The sequence below is a fragment of the Bos indicus x Bos taurus genome, chromosome 9 (assembly GCF_003369695.1).
Source record: "Bos indicus x Bos taurus breed Angus x Brahman F1 hybrid chromosome 9, Bos_hybrid_MaternalHap_v2.0, whole genome shotgun sequence".
Taxonomy (NCBI): domain Eukaryota; kingdom Metazoa; phylum Chordata; class Mammalia; order Artiodactyla; family Bovidae; genus Bos; species Bos indicus x Bos taurus.
The window spans coordinates 76,271,771-76,289,986 of record NC_040084.1 but is presented as its reverse complement, the minus strand read 5'-3'; the positions used below and the strand labels follow the sequence as shown (position 1 = coordinate 76,289,986).

Genomic DNA, 18,216 nt, shown 5'->3' with positions numbered 1-18,216 from the left:
CATATCTGAGGTTATTGATATTTCTCCTGGCAATCTTGATTCCAGCTTGTGCTTCTTCCAGCCCAGCGTTTCTCATGATGTACTCTGCATAGAAGTTAAATAAGCAGGGTGACAATATACAGCCTTGACGTACTCCTTTTCCTATTTGGAACCAGTCTGTTGTTCCATGTCCAGTTCTAACTGTTGCTTCCTGACCTGCATACAGGTTTCTCAAGAGGCAGGTCAGGTGGTCTGGTATTCCCATCTCCTTCAGAATTTTCCAGTTTATTGTGATCCACACAGTCAAAGGCTTTGGCATAGTCAATAAAGCAGAAATAGATGTTTTTCTGGAACTTTCTTGCTTTTTTGATGATCCAGCGGATGTTGGCAATTTGATGTCTGGTTCCTCTGCCTTTTCTAGAACCAGCTTGAACATCTGGAAGTTCACGGTTCATGTATTGCTGAAGCAGGGCTTGGAGAATTTTGAACATTACATGAAACCGATTAGGTTAATAAATTTTGTGCTTAGTTCAGTCGCTCAGTCGTGTCTGACTCTTTGCAACCCCATGAATCACAGCACGCCAGGCCTCCCTGACCCTCACCAACTCCCAGAGTTCACTCAGATTCACGTCCATCGAGTCAGTGATGCCATCCAGCCATCTCATCCTCTGTCGTCCCCTTCTCCTCCTGCCCCCAATCCCTCCCAGCAGCAGAGTCTTTTCCAATGAGTCAACTCTTCGCATGTTGTTGTACTTAGATCAACTCAAAAATTTATGTTCTTTTTCTGGGTTGAGAGGAGTTAGAAATAAATGTTTAGGCCACTGACAGTAAGAGGATCCCTGTATGAGTGTCATATGCAGAAGAAATACAACCTCATGATGTTTTAGTCAAGATGTAGCCAACAGTTTGGTCAGACCTTAGAATCTTAAAGAATTGTGTAGCCAGGGAGGTCTTGTTATGGAATTGCTTACTGACTTTTAAAAGTGAGAGGATTTGAGGTAGTTATGGCTTCCGTGGTAATTGTTGACATCAGTGACCGTGTTTTTTGAGCACTGGCCAAGTGGGAAGGTTCTGTACCAAGTCCTGACGCACGCTGACCTAGTCTCTTACCTGAAAGAGCAGAGTTCTCAGAAATACTTGTTGACTGATTCTCATGACAGCTTCCCAAATGAAGTAATGGCCCAGCTTTAGAAGTGGAATCTGAGTTTCTAGGAGGATAAGATGCCGTCCCCCAGGTCTCACAGGTAGTGAGTGGTACCTGGTTTGTCTGAATTACAGACACTCAGCTGCTTCTCCGTAGAGCTGTCGCATGGCCGTGCCACCCACCCATCCACCCACCCCTGCCAGTGGTTAATGTCCTGTTACTGAAACACACAAGTGTAGCTTTTCATTGCAAATCCCACATTTCTCAACGTTATATAGGAAGGATTAGAAATAAACGTTTACCAAGTGTTGGGAGAATGGGTGACAAGGATCTGAGAAGTCTTAGATTTGGTGTTGTTTCTGGAGGAGTCATTAGAGTTGTTTTGAAATAGTTTGATTTTCCCCTTGCTTATGAGGTGAGGTTGCCCTTCTTCTCACCTCTGAAGGTACATGTGGACGTGTGACTTGTTGTATCCAAAGAAACAGGAGAGGAAGTAACCTGGTTACTTCTGGCAGAAGTTTCCAGAGCCAGTAGTGCTGCTGCTTGATGGTCTGAGCACTCTTTGAGGGGGATCTTCCCACGGCTTGATCTCCATGTGACTGCCACCACTGCCTGGACCGGGAGAACATGCAGAGTCATAAAAACATCTTGTTGTATTAAGCCCCTGGGGCTTGGAAGTGTTTGTGACTGCTTTATACTCCAGCTCATTGTCACTAATTCATTACACTTAGGAGCAAAACAGAGAGCATGGAAATTCATCAAGGATTTCCGGTAGAGAAAATGAGTTTGAAGATAACTCTAAATCTTCTTGCAGCAGACTCCCTCAACATATCTAAAATATTAAAGCAGAAAATCCAACAAATAGTGTAATATGTGAAGGTTGGGAGGACAAAACAGTATTAAATTCGTAAGACGGTTAGGTAACCCTCTAAGCCTCTGACAGTATTTTTTGCTTCTATATTTAAAACTTTGGTCACCCACGTTATTTGTCCATTGTTCTTGTGCTAAAGAAAATAGCTGGACAGGAAAGAAAGGAGGAGGAAATTTGTGGCTGGAAAACCAGAGGACACTACAAACAGTGACACCTTTATCTGAGCAGTACTGTGAGAACAATAGCATGGTTTTACTCTAAATTTCTGTTGCAAGAAGCATATGTGTTAAAGACGGAGCTTCTATTACATTTAGTATCGTTTCCCACCTGTGGTTGCTGGTATAACCTGGCTTTAAGTTATACTTTGCCTTGCCCTTACCATCAGTGTAGCGTTTGAAAAGTCTTTGTTTATTCATGATTGCTAATGGCACCCCACTCTAGTACTCTTGCCTGGAAAATCCCATGGATGGAGGAGCCTGGTGGGCTGCAGACCATGGGGTTGCGAAGAGTTGGAAACGACTGAACAACTTCACTTTCACTTTTCACTTTCATGCATTGGAGAAGGAAATGGCAACCCACTCCAGTGTTCTTGCCTGGAGAATCCCAGGGACGGGGGGGCCTGGTGGGCTGCTGTCTATGGGGTCACACAGAGTCGGACACGACTGAAGCGACTTAGCAGCAGCAACACTTGCTTATATCTCACTCCATAGACAATAAACTCACTCTTTAATGAACAAAGCCAAGGTTTTAGAAGCTGAGGGCCACTGCAACTTGACAAGAGGAAATTTTCCTAGATTTCCCATTAGAGTTGAAGATGAATGACAGTGGAAGCTGATGAATTTCTTGGATTAATTAGATTATTTATTAATTATTTAGATTAATTAATGAGTTTATTATATTAATCTGGTAAGAATTTAAAAATTGGTTATCTGCCGTAAATTTATATGGCCTAATTTAATCTTAGATGAACACCATGTTCATTTGATATTAGTTTGTTATAGCACTATTTAAACATTTTTGTGACATAAATTTAACCATGGTAAGAAAAGACATTGTCCTTTAAACTAGGCTTGAAAGATGACACATACTGGGAATACTAACAATTGCCATCTTTTCATGATTTTAATATATGGATAACAATTTTGCAGTATTTTGGTTTTATAAGCTTTAACAGGTATGTCATTTGGCTATTTTTAATTTCCTTTTAATTAAAAAATTTTGAAGTGTAATTGATGTACTGTATAGGTTCAGGTGTACAACATACTGATTTGATATTTAAATATGTTGCAAAGTGATCATGGTAAGTCTAGTAACATCTGTCACCACGCAAAATTATTATCGTATTATCGAGCATGTTCTATGTAAGGGTGTATATTACATCCCTAAGACTTATGTATTTTATAACTGGAATTTTGTACATCTTAATCCCCTTCATCTATTATGCCCAACCCCATCCCCCCTGCCATCTGGCAACCACCCACTTGCTCTCTGAATCTTTAAGTCTGTTTCCGATTTGTTTGTTTTGTTTTTTAAATTTCACATGTAAGTGAAATCGTATGGTATTTGTCTTTGTCTGACTGATTTCACTTTGCATAATACCTTCTAGGTCCATTCATGCTATTGCAAATGGCAAGATTTCATTCTTTTTTATGGCTGGGTAATATTCCTCTGTGCGTGTGAATGAACATTGGATTACATATATCTTCTTGAGTTACTGTTTTATTTTCTTCAGATAAATACCCAGAAGCAGAACTGCTGAATTGTGTGATAGTTCTGTTTTTAATTTTTTGAGGAACTGCCATACTGTTTTCCATACTGGCTGCATCAATTTACATTTCCACCTACAGCACTGGGGTTCCTTTTTCTCTACATTCGTGCCAACTCGTGTGATTTGTTGTCGTTTTTGATGATAACATTTTGGATGTTTTTAATATTATTGCCAAGAATATCAGAATGAATACCACCTTTAGAGATGACCTAGCCTAACAGTCCCTTGCAGAGGAATCTTTTCTAAACACATTCTTACATGGTACCTGATATCGAGAACAGATTATTTAGTACTGTAAAATTCTATAATTTGAGACTTGTACTTATCTTAAGGTCGGTGAATGAGGGTGAAAAGGATTATTTTTTGAATAAGAAAAGGATTTGGTTTAAAGGGCTTTGGCCTTAACTTTGTGTTTTGTTTGGTAACTATTTTTGAAAGCACCAAATTATGTGATAAGTAACTTATAGTGGTAATAGGTTTTATTAGTTTGTTTTACAAGATTCACCCTGAATCTTTAGGAGACTTCAGTTTATAGGACTACAGAAAAGTTAATTTAGCAATACAAATTAGTGACATGTAGAATTATAGGGTTGAGTGTTATGTTTTATTTTAGCTTTAAGATAAAAAAATATAAAATAAAATCAGACTTCCCTGGTGGCTCAGTGGTGAAGAATCTGCCTGCCAGTACCAGAGACCCGAATTTGATCCCTGATCTGGGAAGGTCCCACATGCCATGGAGCAACTAAGCCTGTGCGCCATAACTATTCAGCCTGTGCTCTAGAGCCTGGGAGCCGCAACTGCTGAGGCCCATGTGCCCTGGGGCCCCTGCTCCGCAACAAGAGAAGCCTGTGCACTGCAACTGGAGAGCAGTCCTGCTCACCGCAACTAGAGAGAAAAAAGCTCATGCAACATGAAGACTCAGCGCAGCCAAAAGGAAATAATTAAAATCATTTTAAAATGTAAAATATTTACAGAATCCAAGAACTCTGTACTGAACACCATTTGAAAACTAGTCATCATGCTTTATGTAACATCCCTGTAGGAATGAGAACAGAATCTGGTTGTACTATTTATTTTTGTAGAGAAGTTGTGAAATATTGGAGAAAACGTGGAAGTCTTTTTCACTGAAAAGGGTTTGATTAGTGTTATAAATCCTCATTTTTTCAAATGTACTCTGGAGGTGTCAGAAATTTTTTTTTAATTTTCTTTTTTTATTCAATGTTAGTTAGCATGGATTGCCAGTCTAGCCCACACATTATTCAGCCCATAAGTAACTGAAGTATTAGTGTTTAACTATCTTATGATTACCTGTACAATTTTTCAGTTAGCTTGGCATTCTAAAAGAGCCTTGTAACTATTTCTGTGGAGTTAAAAAAAAAAATCTGATGTGTAGTTTTCATTTGACTCTCTGCTTCTACCATGAGATAGGTTACACAGGACAGTGAGGATTTTTTTATTTTTATCCCTCCACTAAAGCAGCTGCTCATCTCCTCTTTGAAGAAGCAGCTTAGATCCTAGTGTTAAAAGGGAGCTCTGAAGATGCCCTACTTTAGTTCTGTGCCATTAGGTGCGTGGTTTTGTAAAACTGTGCAAAGAGGAAACTTGCCCAAAACCAAACACCTGTCGCCTTCCTTTAGCAAGATGGATATTTAAAGCAATACTGTGGGGAATCCTTTTGCAAGGCAAATACTTTTCTGAGGTATCTAAGTCATAGGAGAGCTCCTGGGACTTTAAAATGTCATTAGAACCCTTGCTTTGTTCTCCCTCAACTGATGGGAGTTAGCAGTGCAGTGGTTCCTTCTTGAAGAGAATCCCCGGTCTCTGAGCAGCCAACGGCCCCAGTCATTGCTCCGTGAACTGGAAGACTTCTCAGACTGCCACCCAGCTTTGTGCTAAACTCCACACAGTGATTATAGGCTGTTTAGCATCAAATTAAATTGGAAATAAAAACAGAATGATAGATTATAATCCATGATTTCTCACTTCCAGTTGATCAGTCTAGAAGGCAAGCCTCACATGAGAATTGCTTGCGTTTTTTGATGTGGAATTATGTCATCAATTGTTACATGTCAAAAATTATAGTATGTATGGAAAACAGTATGGAGGTTCCTCAAAAACCTAAAAATTTAGTTGCCATGTCATCTGGCTGTCCCAGTCCTGGGCATACACCTAGACAAAACTCTTAATTTGAAAAGATACATGCGTCCCTGTTTCGTAGTAGCACTGTTTGCAGTAGCCATCAAAGCAGCCTAAATGTCCATCAACAGATGAATGGATAAAAAGGATGTGGTATATATATGCAGTGGAATATTACTCAGTCATAAAAAAAGAATGAAATATTGCCATTTGCTGCAACATAAACAGACCTAGAGATTATCATACTAAGTGAAGTAAATCAGAAAAAGACACATATCATATGATATCATTTATATGTGGAATCTAAAATATGACTCAAATGAACTTATTTACAAAATAGAAACAGACTCACAGACAGAGAATAGACTTGTGGTTGCTAAGGAGGAGGGGAGTAGGGGAAGAAAGCATTGAGAGTTCGAGATTAGTGGATGCAAACTATCATATATAGGGTGTACAGGCTTCCAGCTGGCTCAGTGGTAAAGAATCTGCCTGCCAATGCAGGCGACTTGGGTTTAATCTCTGAGTGGGGAAGATCCCCTGGAGAATGAAATGGCAACCCACTCCAGTATTGTTGCCTGGGAAATTCGATGGACAGAGAAGCCTGGCAGGCTACAGTCCATGGGGTCGCAAAAGAGTCAGACACAGCTTAGTGACTAAACAATAGCAACCTACTATAACATAGCACAGGGAATTATATTCAACATCCTGTGATAAACCATAATGAAAAAGAATGTTAAAAAAGAATGTATACATTGTATATCTGAGTCAACTTGCTATACAGTAGAAATTAACACAACATTGTAAATCAACTATACTTCAATAAAAGTAATGTAATTACCCTGACTCAGAGAGTTTTTGAGAGGTGTAAAACAGTCCCTTTGAAGTGTACTAACATGGCATATAAGGTGTGGTAGCTGCTTTACTAACTCTTAGTTCTTTTCATCATCATTTTTATTATTATTTTAAATCATTATTATATGTAGAGAAATATTGCAAGAAAAGGTAAATAAAAAGGAGTAAGCAAATCCTGGTTCTTAAAGCCCTTTCTCCCTTCCCTGGCCTCTACTCCTGCAGAATGTGATAAGTTACGGCGGGATGGCTATCGGAGTTCTCAGTACTACTCCCAAGGACCCACCTTTGCAGCCAACTCCAGTCCCCTCTGTGATGATTACCAAGATGAGGATGAAGAAACAGATCCAAAGGTAAGTCTTCTAAATTCAACGCATGATCCTCGACTGGGCTTTCATCCTGACCCATTGATCTATTTTTGTGTGTGCTAGTACCATACTGTTTTGATTTCTGCAGCTTTGTAATATAGCCTGAATCAGGGAGTATGATTCTTCCAGTTTTGTTCTTCTGTGTAAATATTTATTGAATTAAATGAATGGAGGATGAACAACCTGTTCAAAAAAGATCTTAGAGAACAGTCTTCCACTCACCACTTTCTAAATAAAGAAATTAATGCCTTGAAGATGCAAGTGATGCATACAGCAAGTGGCAGAGCTAAGACTTGAAGTGTGTCTCGTAATTCCTAGAATACTACTTCTTAACTTTATCTCTTAAATTCCACGCATGGAAGTTTTGTAAATTTCTAAGCTCTAGTCCACACTCATGCATTTATCTGCTTACTGTCCATCGCCACTTAAATGTCTCTTACAGCTATCTCAAACTGATTCAAATTCAAATGTGATTCTCACATCTCTCTTCCAAAAGGAAAAAAAGGAAAAAAAAAAAAACACAATTCTACCTGATTCTTTTATAGTTTTCCTCACCTCAGTAAGTTACATCTTCTTTCTACCCATTTTTAAGTCAAGATCATCGGGCACATTCTTGATTCTTTTCTTTTTCTCACACCTTGAGCAAATTCTGTAGGATTATTGGTTAGTGAACCACTCCAGAATTGCAGTTCAGGTATTATGTAGCAACTGGGTCTAGAGCATGTCCCTAAGAGTGGGTGGCTGAGGCGCACTGGAGGTAAGGTTGTGAAGGATCAGAGCAGGTGTTAGACGGAACAGCTCAGTGGATGCTGAGTTCACGAAGAGTGATGACAGGAATAGTGGTGGAGGGAGGCTGAAGTAAGATTACCGACGGGCAATGCCAAGTGAGAGAGTTAGCTCTTATTGCATAGCTAATAGGAAATCACCAACATTTTTCAAACAGAAGATTTTATGATTGGGAATAAAAATTATATATATCTTTTGTTAGATGCAAGACATAGCTAATGTTGAAACTGATTTTCTAATTTATTTAAAGTATCAAATCTGACTTTAGAACATGTAGAGGGGGAATATTAACAGACTAATTCCCATGTTAAAAAAATTGTATCAAAAATTACACCGTATTGACCTCCAAAGTAGTAACTGAGTTGATGAAGGTGTTAACTAACCTTATTGTCATAATTGTTTTATAATATATATGCATCAAGTCATCACATTGTAGACCTTAAACTTTCACAATATTAATGTCAGTTATATCTCAATAAAACTGGGGAAAAATTGAAATAGTTAAAAAAAACATTGAACCAAATTGAGGAGGAACACCAAGCTTAGACAGTTTCACGAAGAAGAATCTACTAAAGTTTTAAGAGTATTTAATTCAGTGGTTGAAACTGTCTGAGAGCAAAGAAAGAGAAGGAAAAGGTGAAATTAAAAAATGATAATAAATTAGTTTTAACACTGATACCAAAACCTGAATACACAAATCATAAGATAAACTAGCCAATCTCACTCATGAATATTGGCATTAGAAATTAAAAATAACAGGAAACATAATCTAGTAACTCATTTATGAAATGAATACTTCACAATCAATCTGGATTTATTTCCATAGTAATTTAAGAATGTTTATCATTAGGTAATTCAATCATGTATTAATTGTGTTAATATACTTCAGGGGAAAAATCATATAAAAACTGTAGATATTGACATTTGATACAATTTTACAGCCATTCTTGATTAAAAAAATATAATAATATGGGAACAAGTGGATATTTGTAACTTAACAAAAGTACCTGTCACCAAATCCAACATAATTTTTAATGGGCCATTCTCATTAAAACAAAGAATAAGACAGGCATTTGCAGTTACTATAACATAGTATAGATATACATATGGTATAATATTGGTATAGAAATCAATAACTTTCATATCTACATATGCAAGTTAGAAGAGATAGTAGAAAAAGTCTATTTAAAATAGCTATAGTAAACAAAGTAGGGAAAATTTTAATTTAAAAATGCAAGTTACATATGAAAAAGCTTTAAAATACTTTATGGGAACACAGCTAAGATTTGAATAAATGAAAAGATATAACATGCTCTTAGAGGATTCAATATCAAAAAACTGTCAATTCTGCTCAAGTTAATTTTAAAAATTAACACACTAGGAATAAAAAATTGAGTAGTTTTGTTCTGTTTTAGTGTGGAATTATTTTAGGGGATGGGAGGAGGAGAAAGAGGATTGGAGAGGCCGGATCCAAGGTTGCTACTGGCAAAGCTGTAAACTAGAAGAGCAATGGGGAAGGAGAAGCAGCCTGACCAGGTATTAAAACATAAAGAGTCAGGAATCACTGCAGTGTGGCACCTGAATATACAAACTGGTAGGACAGAATGTTAAAGACAGAATGTAAAGTCCAGGAAGTGACCTAACTTTTTAGGGCTTCCCAGGTGATGCTCGTGGTAAAGAACCTACCTGCCGACGCAGGAGACCATAACAGACTATGGGTTCGATCCCTGGGTCAGGAAGATCCCCTGGAGGAAGGCATGGCAACCCACTCCAGTATTCTTATCTGGAGAATCCCATGGACAAAGAAGCCCAGCTGGTTACGGTCCATAGGGTCACAAAGAGTTGGACACAACTGATGCAACTTGCATGCATCCATGCATATATGATGGTAAAGTTGGCATTTGAGATCAGGTGGGGATCCATTCATTGTATGAGGGGCTCCAAGCTAACAGTGTATAGTCTTTATGTTAACTCCAAGACCCCTGACTGCAATCATGTCCTTAAATGTCACTCTAGCATTTGGGGTCATTTTAAACATGGAGTATACAGAAGTCAATTTAGAAGGAAAATTCTACTGGGAAAACCCTTTGTATTTCTAAGTAGGCTATGGTGAGGACAGTAGTGAACTCTGGAGAAGGGACAGGTAATAATTATGCATCTATTATGTGCTTAGGATAAAAGCACTCCCCTAAAATGAGAGTTGCTAATAAGACAGAAGTTAAGGACATATAAATTAGAACAGAGAACTTAGGGGATGTCTGTTTTGGTTATTTATTCTGGCTCATCATTCCAAAGTAATTATCCAAATGCAAAACATTTCCCAAGTAGGACTTGTGTTTATGGTGTAGTGAAAGTTATTTTGCTGGTGATCTCCACATACATATCTTGCAAAGTAGTGATGTAGTGTAGCAAGAAAAGAAGTTGCTTGAACTGTTTCCAAGTATATGTTATATATGTCATCTACATAGTAAACATGCTGCTTGAAAAATGCTGTCTGCAAAGGGATTCAGAAATCTCACAAAATAACATTTTTATTCAACTGTGAAATCAAAGAGTAAGCTATTGCTTTGGTATTGTTCTAGTCTTGACAGTTCTTTGTTTTGTTAGTTTGCATTGTGTGCCAGGTACTACCAAAGAGGTTATTCAGGTATTTGAAGGAAATTTCAGTTAGAGATGACAGGATACTTCCTGTGAGTTGAGAGGGCATATCTCCAACTGCCATTGTGGGAGGTTATGTTTGATGATATGTTCACTGAATCAGGGAAACATTCACAGAGGCCCCATTGTCTCAGCAGAAAGGATGTCAGTCATGAGTTACTCAATCTCTTGCATAAAATTTGCCCTCCTTCTCCCCAGACAGATAAATTAGACTGGGATTGTGGCAATAAATGATTGGCTTTCATGGTATTGATAGAAACTGAAATTTTCTTTTCTAGTCTCTGTTTTTCTTTGCACTGGCATCATCTCAGGTTCTGTTTCGGTCTCTACTGATATGAGAGATTTAAATCGAAGGAGGATTTTGAGGATGACAAAAGGACAGTGGCCTTCCTCTGTAACCACACATGTAGGAAGCATGTATAAGGTGATGCTTGGGAGACTGGTCTAGAGGAGCTTTCCCACCTGTCGAAGTTTGTGGCCTTGGCAAATTGCTTCCCTCTGCGAGTTTCACTTTCCTTAACTGTGAAGAGTCATAAACCACATGTTCTGGTTTTGCTCAGGATAGTCCTGGTTTACGGCTGCTGTTCTGTGTAATTATTAAAAGTACTCCTTTCACTCTCAAAGGCATTCTGGTTTTGATAATAAATTACTTGATTGCCTTACCCACCTTGAAGATGGTTATGAGGCTGAAGTGAGTTAATGTTTTTTAAATCCTTAAGCGTGGTGCCTGGCACAGTATATGCTCAAATAATGATGACTGATGTCTTTAAACTGCTTGGTTTTTCAAACCAGACTTCAAAGAAATTAGTTCAGTAGACAGTGTCTGGTTTTATGAAAATTTGGCTACTCTTTCAATCATTCTAAGTCTTTTATTCCACAAACATAGAATTTCCTACCTAAAGCAATAAATTTGAGAGGTTTCAGCAATTACCAAGACTTTCTAGTTGTTGTGACTTTACAGGTTATCTGTGTAGAACTACCAGTGGTTATTTTACTGGCACTCATTTTATAATAATTGTAGAACACTTTAGAACTTTTTCACAAATTAAATCTCATTTTCACAAGACCTTCCATAAAGTCAGTATTTTTAATAATTATTGCTAGCATTTTAACCATCTTGAAACTGAGACTCAGATATATTAAATTACTTTCTCAAGATCACAAAGCCAGTATTTGAGAGGACATGAATGCAGGGCTTCTCACTTTATATTTCATTTCTTTTCATTGCACCATGTTGGTGAAATGGTAGGACAAGATTACTGAATTACCCAAGTTCCTTCTCATTATGCCTGCTGTTGTCACTTTTCCCTCTGTCTTTGACTTGTTTGGTGTTATTCACTTATTCCGGAGAAGGTGATGGCACCCCACTCCAGTACTCTTGCCTGGAAAATCCCATGGATGGAGGAGCCTTGTGGGCTGCGGTCCATGGGGTCGCAAAGAGTCGGACATGACTGAGTGACTTCACTTTCACTTTTCACTTTCCTGCATAGGGGAAGGAAATGTCAACCCACTCCAGTGTTCTTGCCTGGAGAATCCCAGGGACGGGGGAGCCTGGTGGGCTGCCGTCTATGGGGTCGCACGGAGTCGGACACGACTGAAGCGACTTAGCAGTAGCAGCATTCACTTATTCACGGTATTGTTTTCAAAAAACTGTGTTAAGTCCTGCTTAGTCCCAATATATAGACAGAGCCCCTGGCCTTGGGTCACTTAACTATCCAGAAAACATGATTCTAGATACAATTATTTTATTATTGGGTCTCTCTGGGTAAGTAATTCCAGGACACAGTGGAAACCCAGAGGAGTTTTTGCTGGTTCCATGTGTTCGCTGCTCTGCGATCTGTGGCACTTTGTTGCTCTGTCCTATTTAGCAGGGTGAGAAGATTGTGGTCTGTCATTTCAGGCCTTTATGCATTCAAGTAGTGAGGGCGTCTCTCAACTTGCTCCGGTTTGTGTTGTTCCATGCATCCCATTACACTGGAATGAGACTCTATTCATATCTGCCTTCCCTTCTAGATCAGGGCGGAGATGGGAGGCCACACAGCATCCTCATCATATTGATTTTGATATTCCCGGCATGGAGCCAAGCATTTGGCACATGGAAAAGCTCAGGACCCAGAAGCTGGGCTGGTGTTACCTGTGTGTCTGCTTAATTCTTACTGCAACCATGTAAGGCAGCTTGTACCCAGGTCACAGATGTGTCTTGGAGGAATCACAGTACTTGCTTAAGATCAGAAAGCTTTAAAATCCTGAAACAGAGTTCTCCCTCTCTTTACAAAGAGCATTATGAGGTATAATTTATATAAAATAAACTACACACCTTTAAAGTACACAACTTAATATGTTTCGGCATACTTATACATACATGAGACCATCCCCACAGTCAAGATAGTGAACACACCCTTCACCCCTAAAAGTGAACTAGGATTGAAACCCAGATCTGTGACTCCAGAGCCTGTTTTCCCTCAACAATGGGTAGTGGAATTGAGCCTTAGCTGTATCTCTCACCGGCTAACCACTCTCTTGGTTAGGGGAGTTTTGACTTGTTGAGATAATAGGATGAACATCTTTTTCAACCCATCATCCATCAGTAAAAGAGTGGATAAATAAATGTATTAGAATGGAATGTATGCTTCAGTGAAATGGATTAACCATAGGCTCACTTAACTACATGGATATGGCTTAGAAACATAATGGTAAGTAAATAACACTAAAGAGAATGGCAAAGTATCATTGACATAATGACTGATAAAGAAGGCATCTTATAGACTCAGATATGCATTTATTTGAAGAGAAACTTGGATTTAATACTTCATATAATCCTATGCTTTTATATCTTTGTAAGTATTCCTGTATAATTACATACAAACTAAGCAAGTCTAAATATGTAATTTAGACATATTTATGGGAGAAATATCAATAACCTCAGATATGCAGATGACACCACCCTTATGGCAGAAAGTGAAGAGGAACTCAAAGGCCTCTTGATGACAGTGAAAGTGGAGAGTGAAAAAGTTGGCTTAAAGCTCAACATTCAGAAAACGAAGATCATGGCATCCGGTCCCACCACTTCATGGGAAATAGATGGGGAAACAGTGTCAGACTTTATTTTTCTGGGCTCCAAAATCACTGCAGATGGTGACTGCAGCCATGAAATTAAAAGACGCTTACTCCTTGGAAGGAAGGTTATGACCAACCTAGATAGCATATTGAAAAGCAGAGACATTACTTTGCCAACAAAGGTTCATCTAGTCAAGGCTATGGTTTTTCCTGTGGTCATGTATGGATGTGAGAGTTGGACTGTGAAGAAGGCTGAGCGCCGAAGAATTGATGCTTTTGAACTGTGGTGTTGGAGAAGACTCTTGAGAGTCCCTTGGACTGCAAGGAGATCCAACCAGTCCGTTCTGAAGGAGATCAGCCTTGGGATTTCTTTGGAAGGAATGATGCTAAAGCTGAAACTCCAGTACTTTGGCCACCTCATGCAAAGAGTTGACTCATTGGAAAAGTCTCTGATGCTGCGAGGGATTGGGGGCAGGAGGGGAAGGGGACGACAGAGGATGAGATGGCTGGATGGCATCACTGACTCCATGGACTTGAGTCTCAGTGAACTCCGGGAGTTGGTGATGGACAGGGAGGCCTGGCGTGCTGCGATTCATGGGGTCGCAAAGAGTCAGACATGACTGAGCGACTGATCTGATCTGATCTGATGCACATACATAGCAAAAGTTAAAGGCATAATAAATAACGCAGAATTCAGGAGAGCAGTTACCTCGAGGTAACAGTATGGGGTAGATGCAATTATTCATAATATTTTAAGTCATGAGTTGGGTAATAGGTTCTTAAAAATTCATTGTTGTGTTATATACTTTGTATATATGATTTATTATAATAAAAGGCCATTAAAGGCAAGAAATTACGTTATCATTTTGAACATTTATGTTCACTTTATGTGTGATAGTTTAAATCCAAAATATTTCAATTCAGTACGTGGTAAGAAAGTTTAGAGCCCATGATGAAGGGGCTGAATTTTGGTAATATATTGAATAGGAGAGAAGGAACAATTGAAATTATTTGATAACATGAATATGGAAACCACCTCCTGGCCTTTGTGGAGCTCTGGATGGGCCACAAACTGTTTCTGTGTGTATTCCCCTCAAAACCACTACCCCTGGTTTTTGTTGTCGGGTCCAGAGCCCAGGGGAGGGGGAAGGGGAATAAGGAGAGAAGAGAATGAAGTCAGGATCGCTTGTGTCTGAGTATATTAAAGGTGGAATAAGCATATAGCCAAAAAAGACTGCAAACATTTTGGCACCTTATAAACTATCTAGAATCTTTAAAAAGAAAAGTCCACCCAAGACGGATTTAATTCTGAAGACGAAAACACCATAGACTAAGTAAGTGTCCTGTAAAAAGGACTGGAATGTATGTGGCTTTCCTCTTAAATGGTGCTCTATATAGTTTCATCTGTTCTATATCTATTTTTATGTAATAATTGCTAAATGAATGCTAAGTTTAACTCTGGCTATAATTATGTTTTCTAATTTTTAAAAGCTTAGCAGATAAAAAAAAAAGCCTGGGCAAATGTGCTTTTTAGTTAAGCCCACTTTTTGATAACTTGGCAGTCTGCCAAAGAGACCATGTTTCAGGCCTCACCATCCATCTGGTGGGAACTTGTCTGATTTCCAGACAGGACCTCAAAGTTCTAAAATGCAGGACTTAACAGTATTCAAAATTCACAAAACAACTCCTGGTATGGCAGGTGATCTCCCTTTGTAAATTAAGCAATTTGACACAAGAAATCATGGTTTCTTACATTTCTTTTGTGACTCTCCATTCCTTCCAGATAGATATTAATGAACATTATTGAGCAATTAAACTGCATTTATAAATCAAGCTGCATTTAAGTTCTGAAAGCAAGTCCACTTTAAACTCGATATTAAAAAAAATAAAATAAAATTCACCCTGTACTAAGGGATCCCTTAACATGAAGCATGGCGATGCTATTTAAATTATTCTGTTCTTAACACAGGGAGCTTGAGTTGCTCAAAACATACAGCTGGTAAATGACAGAGCCAGTGTGCTGATACTTATAGTGTTCCATTCATTATACCACACTGCTGACTTTACTATAGATTCTTTTTTTTTTAAGATCTTTTTCTTATTCAGAGATATAAACGGATATTTTTATTTTTAGATTAGAAAACACATAGTAATTTATTGCAAATATTATCAAGTTGTTATTTTACACTGTTTAGCAGCAGAGCTTTGAGGCCAGCTGTAGGTTCTAATCTGTTGCCCACTTGTCAACTTTCCTCAAGTAAAGTTGCTTTACTCCATTTCTGTATTTACAAAACGAGGCTAATGCTATGAAGATTAAATGAGGTGCCAATTTCTATAAAGCCTCTAACCCAGGGCAAGGTATTGAGACATCAGTCACTAAATGGTGACTCCTTTTTAGCTAAAATTGTGAAATTGCACTCTATGTAATTCTGCTTTAAGGCCTCCTGAAACTTACATTTTCAAGGGAGAGACAAACAAGATAAATAGCTAAAATATATGTATACTGGTGATATGTACTAAAGGGAAAAAAGAAAGAAGAGCAGGGAGATATAAAATTTTAGGACGGAGTTGAAATTTTAGGCAGGTTAGCAGGTAAGACCTCAACAAGAAGGGGACTCTTGACTAAGCCCCTGAAGAATAAGAAGGTGCTATCCATGAGGATGTCTAAAGGAAGAGCATTTCAGATGGTGGGAACATCATGTGCAAAGACCCTGAGGCAGGAGCGTGCTTGGTTTGTACAAGGAACTGGATGGAAGATGGTGTGGCTAGAGTAGGATAAAGAAGGGATAGGATTGTAGGAATTGAGGTCAGAGATAGCAATGGGCCAGTTCACAGGTCATGTAGGGTCTTGTAGGTTCTAGTAAGATTGCACAGGAGCAGCATGATCTGACATGTTTTGAAAGGATCCCTCAGGCTTCTGTGGAATAGAACTATTCCACAGGAATAGACTATTAAAGCAGGGATGGGAAGAAGGGGAGGGTGGCTAACAAGATCAGAGTTAAGAGGCTAAGGTAATAATCCATGGCATTCCAGTATCCATCTTAATGGAGTAATTGTGATGTGTTCTGCCAGTGAGATGGATGAGGTTTTTCCTGTGCCCCTCTGTATTTATAAATATTGAGAGCAATGGGAGTCAGATCATTCTGAAAGGTGCGCCATCCTGGCTTCTTATTTTTCTTTAGTAGATTGTGGCACTGTGCAACAGTCGCATTTGCATATAACTTTATCTGTGCCCTGCTTGTCTGGGAAATTTTCTCACAAAGGAAGGGAGTACTTTATAAACTAGATTATCTTTGTCAGTTGTTATACTGCAGCAATCCCTAGTGATCATCCCCTGGCAACGAGGCTGAACTGAAGATCTGTTTCATTGTGAGAGTTATCAAATCTGACAGTCTCAGTCAACTGAAAGAAAAGTAGGTTACCAGGGCTGATGAGTCCCACTGAGCAGAATACAGACCATAAAACAGTGCTTCACCATCTCCCCAGGCAGACGCCTCATGGAAGAGGGAACCCTCTCGGTAGGGCGTTGCCATGCTATTTATTTTCCATCAAGCTGAAGTTTGCCTATTAAGTTTGCTTCTCATGGCCTTTAAAGTCTATGCTATCTATGCTATATTTCAAGGTTGCCTGAAAAATTATTTCTGTGTGTGTATATATCAGAAAGAGTAACATAATTTACTAAATTGAGATTCAACTTCAGATATGTGACACTTAATGTGAACTTTACACAAACTGTCATGAAATTCTCAAAATTAATTTTAATTTGTGTGTGTGTTGTGTACCTGCAGTGTGAGGGTAGATAATAAGTATTGTATATCAAGCCTATTTTGAGTGTCACAACTGCATAAAGGGTAGACATAATTGATTTACATTGGTATGACTTTGTTGTTCAGTTGCTCAGTTGTGTCTGACCCTTTGAGACCCCATGGACTGCAGCACGCCAGGCTTCCCTATCCTTCACTCTCTCCTTAAGGTTGCTTGAACTCATGTCCATTGCGTCAGTGATGCCATCTAACCATCTCATTTTCTGTTGTCCCTTTCTCCTCCTGCCTTCAATCTTTCCCAGTATCAGGGTCTTTTCCAGTGAGTTGGCGCTTTGGATCAGGTGACCAAAGTATTGGAGTTTCAGCTTCAGCACCAGTCCTTCCAATGAATATTCAGGATTAATTTCCTTTAGGATTGACTGATTTGATCTCCATGACTTAATTTAATTCTTTCAAACATTCCTTTGGTTGAAGGTTGTCATTTCCTCCTCCAGGGGATCTTCCCAACCCAGGAATCGAACCCATGTGTCCTCTGTCTCCTGTATTAGCAGGCGAATTCTTTACCACTGAGCCATGTGGGAAGCCTTAATTACCTTTCAAGGATCTGTAGTAGATGTGATCATTGTAACCAGTGTTGGATCAAACATGAATTGATAAAATGCAATTTAGTATCATAATAAGATGTCAGTAACATGCACAATAAATTGAGTATATTTATTTGTCAGTTTTAATTACAAACATTTCACATTTTCCTTAGGTGGCAAAGAAAGTAGGTTTTCATTTTATATGTATTATGTACTGATAATGTAAAATCTCATATATTGAGATGTCTATTC

The 18,216-nt window shown here is 38.7% G+C and overlaps 1 protein-coding gene across 7 annotated transcripts in view; it reads left to right on the top strand.

Annotated features, from left to right (window-relative positions):
• The window catches only part of NHSL1 (NHS like 1), a 257,453-nt gene that overhangs the window by 212,932 nt on the left and 26,305 nt on the right, over positions 1–18,216 (top strand). For all 7 annotated transcript variants that reach the window (XM_027551683.1, XM_027551685.1, XM_027551688.1 and 4 more), the window contains exon 3: positions 6,973–7,100. In XM_027551683.1, the coding sequence (XP_027407484.1) occupies positions 6,973–7,100 (128 nt within the window). The remainder of the gene's footprint in view (positions 1–6,972; positions 7,101–18,216) is intronic.